General features: G+C 38.6%; 1 protein-coding gene across 2 annotated transcripts in view; it reads left to right on the plus strand.

The window, feature by feature from the left end:
* TMEM87A (transmembrane protein 87A) overlaps nt 1-5,788 on the plus strand; it is a 35,318-nt gene extending 29,530 nt beyond the window's left edge. For both annotated transcript variants that reach the window (XM_019551862.1, XM_019551863.1), the window contains exons 17-19: nt 48-103; nt 2,598-2,628; nt 4,946-5,788. In XM_019551862.1, the coding sequence (XP_019407407.1) occupies nt 48-103; nt 2,598-2,628; nt 4,946-4,987 (129 nt within the window). In that variant the 3' untranslated portion in view covers nt 4,988-5,788. The remainder of the gene's footprint in view (nt 1-47; nt 104-2,597; nt 2,629-4,945) is intronic.
* The last annotated feature ends 471 nt before the right edge of the window (nt 5,789-6,259 follow it).

Consider the following 6,259-nt stretch of genomic DNA (forward strand, 5'->3'; position numbering starts at 1 on the left):
TTTTTTTTTTTTTTTATTCATTTCCTTGTCTGTTTCTGTTCTTCCAGCAAGAAGATGATCTGAAGTGGGTAGAAGAAAATGTTCCTTCTTCAGTGACTGATGTGTGAGTATCTTACTGTAGCAAGTAAGCCTATACTTGGAACAGTGTTGGAAATACATTTTCAAATGCCATATCTAGCAATTGCTGAACTCACTCTGGAGCCTCTGTATTTACTGGTTTGTAAGTCTAAGCTGTAGTGAGCACTGTTACTCTCAAGTACAGATTTGCATAGTTTTTCTCTCAAAACCTGCTGCTTCTGAAAGCATATGCTATGCGTTTCTGATTTATTCAGTCCATAAGGTGCAAATCTGTCCCGCTGCCTTTTCTGACCAAACCATACTCCTAATAGTATTCACCCTGGAGTGCTCATCCAGCTAGCTAGCAGTATGTGAAGTAGAAGGCATCTTCTAGGGTGCTCTGGCTGACCTTTGCAGAAACTGGATCTGGTTACATGGAAATAAAGGAGATAAATCATGAGTATATATAAACTGGCCACTAGCTTCTGGTGGTTGTGCGTTAATAGGGAGTGAATGTCTTAGGGTTAGAACCTACCAGCACAGAAACTGCTGGATGGCATTGGAGGACTGGCTAAATACAACCTCAGGTACATGTGCTTTAGCTGCCTCTTTAATGCAAAGTGGACAGGTAGCAGTGTAGTTCAAAGCGTACAGCGTGCTTTGTCTCATATCCCGAGCTGGGCCCATAAACTTGCATGTTGATAAGATCTTTGTGAAGATGAGAAGCGGGTATTGAGATGTGTGTATGACTACACCAAGCAAGCCAACTGTGCAGACATACCCAAAGAGTAAACTTGTAGTTTTATGCGTAATACTCAAGTCACTACCTACAGGCTGTGTACTCTGTTAAAAACTGCAGCTCCCTGGTAGTATTTTGTTCCTTCTCTTTCCTTTGGTGAAGAAATCCTTAAATTTGTCCTTTGAACTGTAGACTGGGAACATCTTAAATGTTCACTGTAGCTGGCAAAGGTCAATGTATAATAATCTGACTGGGGGAAAGTCCCTATCTCTGGAGGTGACTGCAGGTGCCAGTCCTGTTTTTCAACAGTACCAGAAATGAGTACTTCGTTTAAGATAATCAGGTCTGTGTTCTGAGGCAGTATGTTGGTGACAAGTTTAGCCTTAAAGGTTTACTTTTATTTTGCTTTTGAAGTTTTTACATGTAGGTAATTCCTAGACCTTACTCCTCACAGGAATAGGACAGTTGATATGTTTTATCCTACAGATGAACAAGTTGTTGTAACACATTGAATATAAGCACTAATATTTTTATGATAGAAACTTGGTTTCTATTGTGAACTCCTCATACCATATATCACTACTAAGAATAATGGTATGAAGTCATTTTTCATCATCTTTGTTCTCAATCCTATAATATCTAATGAATTGTTGGCAGTTTAGTGACGTTAAAATAAACCTGCTTCTGCTGCTTTTTGTATGATGCACTATGAGTATACACAAATGTTTTGCTAGATACGAATTGGTGAATAACTTTTTAAGGTTTGTAACTGTCGGAATATCTGGGCCTTGTGTTCAGTAGCTGTTTGTTGGCAATGTGGAAGCTGTATGTGAAGAAATGGTGTCCATCCTGCTTATACGTTGTTTGTTACAATTTAAAACATGTCAGAGACAGAACATAAATTTATCTGTGCTAAAACAGCAATAGTCTACAATTTCTATTGGAGTACAAGTCCTGATAGTGAAGGAGGCTCAGAGCCTAGATTTAAATACTAATCTACTTTGCACAAATTGAAGTCAGTGTATGCATGTCAAGAAACAAACCCAAGTTTCAGTATACTGCACTGAGGGGGAAAAAAAAGATACACTTTTCTAATTTTCATGGGGTTTGTGTTGATACTTCTTTTTAAAGGTAGTTTCTTCCCCCCTTCTCCCCCCCAAGCACATTGAGACTGTTTGTACTAGGGTATTCTGCTGGCAAAACTACTTTGGTCTGGGTAGAGAGAATTGATGGTCTTGACTTGGAATTTGCTGGTATACAGCAACCCCTCATGTTGAGATGGGCATGTTGACAGATCAGCACTGTACGAGTAACTTATTTGGCTGGTGTGGCATGGTTCTACTATATTAAAACAATGCCAAACTTTGCCAGTATATTTACGTCCATACTAAGAGCTTTTTGCCAGTGTAACATAACAATATTCCTATCCCAATAAATCCCTTTTGTATGTATGGATATAAATACTTTTCCTTTTACCTGGATGTCACCTTACAGAAACTCTCGTGACTGGTTTATAGTGGTAATGGGTACTTGAGAGCTGGAGAATGAAATCAGAAATTAAAAACTGACTTGAATATTTGATGCTGCTTTGTGGGCCCTTCATGCTCTGTTCATTTCTCTCTGTGATAGTCTCCTAGTTCCCTAATTTCACCAAAAACTCTGTCCTCTTCTCCATTCCGTTCCTTCTTCCTTCCCCCCTCCCAAAAGCTAGGGACACTAAAAGTTAAATCCATCCTTCTTATTTACAGCAATTAAGTGTCCCATATTTTTGTAATAATCATTTTTTTCCTTTTTACTGCAGTGCTCTTCCAGCTCTTCTGGATTCAGATGAGGTCAGTAAACATGCCTCTAGGACAAATTAAAGTCTTATGACATGCCAAAGGAGTCATGAGTTAACTACTAAGGAGGTCAACTTGGCCTGTTTGAAATGAGCTCTGTTCTTGTCAACACGGCAAGAACAAATTGCATAAGAAACAAGACAAATTTGCTTTAAATAAGAGCAGTGCAAATCTGTGCTCAGTCAAGAGAGTTTCAAGGGTGGTACTATCCAAGCAGCAAACTGTCTGTCACATGAGACCTTAATTGCTCTTCGTGCAGTAATGCTGTGTGGAGTTATATAAATTGGAAAATAAAACTGCATTTTCGCCATCTCCTTTTTGCATTTGAATTCTGGTGTTTGGATTTTGTAGAAATACAGCCAGATTTCCTGTTCTGTAAATGCCATTCCACAAATTTGGTTGTTTCTAAGGCCAGACATAGACATTACACTTTTACCAGTGTAAATGACAGGAAACCAGTCTATACCTGTAACAGAACAGATGTTCAGCACACATGGACTGATTTAAAAGTGGTGGAACCTGGTCTTAGATTTGCACTCTCCCCCCATATCTCCCAAAGGGTGAATGTGTGTTCTTTTTGCTACCAATCTACACTGCTTACAGGAAACTGTGTAACTTAGATCAATTCTGCTTCAGGCTTTTTGAAGGTCTGTACCTAGCTTAAAGTTGTTTCTTTGTTTTTTGTTAACATTCGCCACTTGTATTCTGCTTTTAGGAAAACTAAACGATTTATATATGAAGTGTGTGCCTCTCTCAAATATAAAATCAGTCTCCACTATGCATAAATGTCACAGGAACAGCTATTCTGTTGATACAGTAGACAGCATGATTTATCACCACTTATATCTGGAATCTGTCCGGCAAAAACGATTCTAATGTAGCTTAGTGTATAATTACTCCTAACTTTCTGAACTGTAACTTTGCACTGGAAAGCAGTGACTTATACAACAAACAGATCTACACTAGTATATCTTCTCCATGTTTGCAATTTATTTATGTATCTGCAACCTTAATGGGAGAAGATGGACTAGTAGAAAATTCAAAGTATTTGAGCAGTTTTGTAGAAACTTTTGAGGTGTTTTTTTTTTGTTGTTATATAATCATAAGGGTTCCAAACTTTAAGGCTTAATTAAGGTATCCTTTTTAAGTCTTTTTGGGGAAGAACTAAGAACCCTGACTATCTCCTGGTTAGAAACAACAGTGTCAGTGTTTGAGTGTGTTTCTCTGTAACCAGGATGAAGTCTTCTATATAACATTCAATTTCAGTTCAATTCAATTCAGTTTATTAAGGATTTGGTTGAAAGCCGTGCTCCTGCAAACAACATAACAGACATACAACCATAATATAAATTTACGTAAAAATAACAGGAATGCAAATATAGTAATAAAATAGGGCCAACCATTATAAAAGCACTAGCAAATTGCCTGTGAAGAATGATGCCCATTCCCTCACACTCCACCCCTTCCCGCCCCCCCCCAGGAGTGGGGGAGCCCACACCATTGCTGCCACCCCTCAGGGAGCAGGTCCATGGGGTGCTGGCTTTGCCCCCCCCACTCCGTCTCTGCTCTCATGGCGGTGCTTCACCGCTGCCTCCTCTCCAGAATGCTCTTGAAGCACTCCAGTTGGTTGTTTCAGACAAGCAATCAGTGCAAATAAAGCATTACGGACAGACAGACTAAGGCTTTTATAATATTAGAATTATTCTAACTCCTAGAATTAACATAATCAAGTACAAATATGGTGATAAATCAGATCATGAATCTATAAAAATGTTGTGCATAGGTCCACAATTAACACAGTAAAAAGCAAATATAGTGAGAGAGTTTATCGGTCATGTCAACTGTCAAGGCTGTTTAGCTCTGATCGATTCAGCCTTGTAAGCAAAAATTGCAAGACAGTTTACTAAATATGGATCTGTTTGCTGGAGGAGAGCCATATTCCTTTTTTTCTCTGCTTGAAAAGTATGTCAGTTTCTGCAACAACGGGGATTACAGGATCTTTTTTTTCTATATGACATTTAAAAAAGTACAGAATGTGGATTATGAAAGTGAGAATAGTCTGACCTAAACTAAGAGACCAGGAGTTGGCATGTTTACATAAAAGTATAATTTTGGTAGATGTGCACTAGCATCTATTTACATCTTAACATGATCGGAGTGTTCTTTTTTTTCAAAGTAGAATCACTGTTCTACAATGTATGTTTGTATCTATAAACATGTGAAGTATGGGTTCTCACTATGGGGATCTGAATGCACAGGAAAAAAAACCCAAGCTTCAGTATAATCCTTTTTTTTTTTTTTGGTCTTACAGGAAAGAATGATTACACACTTTGAAAGGTCCAAAATGGAGTGAGGAAGCACACGCTTCTTACTGTCAGGAGAAGGGGAGCTTCTGTTTCCTTTCGGCTGCCCAGTGAATCAGGCATCCTGCTGATCTGTTTCTTGATCTTAACCTTTGGAGTTAGTTGCTGTACTGCAGTGAGGGTGAATTGCACAGCTTGCTGTGGAAGAGGTGCACAAGGACATTGTTAAACCTTTGGAAACTTTGAAATTAAAATGTTGATGCAAGTTTGGATTTTTAAGCAATTTAAATGTGTATTATTCCAGCACCTTCTGTAACTTTTCAGATATTTAATCTGTCACTCAAATTCCTAACACCTGCCTGAGGGACTGTGAATTCAATGTTGCAATTAACTTTCACAGGTCAACTGCCTGTGCCTATTTGGGGGGGAGGGTAAAACACAAAGAAGATTTATTGAAGAAATAGTCTTCCTGTTTTCTGGAAAGTGAATGGCTGATTGCTGGAGACCACATACTGGCTGGCTTGCAGGGAGAAGAAGTTTTAGAGAAAGAAGCTCCTGTTGCTGAAGGAAGTCCAGTAAGATACCAAAAAAGGAATATTTGGAAAAGTTACAGTGATATTGATGACGGAGTTAAAAACAAACAACAAAACAAGTGCAATTTTATTCACAACACTGTGTAGGAAAGATTTTCTATTTTAAATGTCATTTACCTATAAGCAACAGTTGCATAACTTTAGCATTTGTGGTTGTGGCACATCTCATTGCCGGCAATGTGGTGAATGCCTGAAAAATTGATTACCCTTCCCTTCAGAGTGTTGCGTGGCCTAATAAAAACTTCCTGCAGCACTTTACAAATGTGTGTCTGACTGTTAAAGTTAAGCAGAAGTTAAACAGATGTTTCTGACAGACTCTTCTCCTTGTGCAAGTGACCTATCTTTTTTTAAGAGATCTGTACCCATCTATGAGAAGAAGATGGCACCACCTTCCAGAGGCTGCAGGTTTTGCTTATCTATCCTGGCAGACACTGTGCTGACTTTGATATGAATACCTGGTGCTGAGATTTTTGCTCCTGGTGTCTGTCTAAAATTTTAAAATCATATGTTCATGTAAGTGGTTTGATTGGTGGGCTTTTCTGTGCAGTCAGTCCCTGGACCAACAGGTACTCTTTGTTTAATCAATGTATTTGTCTAAGTTGCAGATTACTGTTCTGTACAAAAGGTTCTTGCCTTTCTTCCCCATCCCACCTAAAGTGGACAATACCTGAACTGTTTTTTTGTTTTTATTTTATAGTCTGGCCATGAAACTTCCACTTGGTGATAATG

The sequence above is a fragment of the Crocodylus porosus genome, unplaced genomic scaffold (genome assembly GCF_001723895.1).
Source record: "Crocodylus porosus isolate Cpor-Errol unplaced genomic scaffold, CroPor_comp1, whole genome shotgun sequence".
In the NCBI taxonomy this organism is placed as follows: Eukaryota; Metazoa; Chordata; order Crocodylia; family Crocodylidae; genus Crocodylus; species Crocodylus porosus.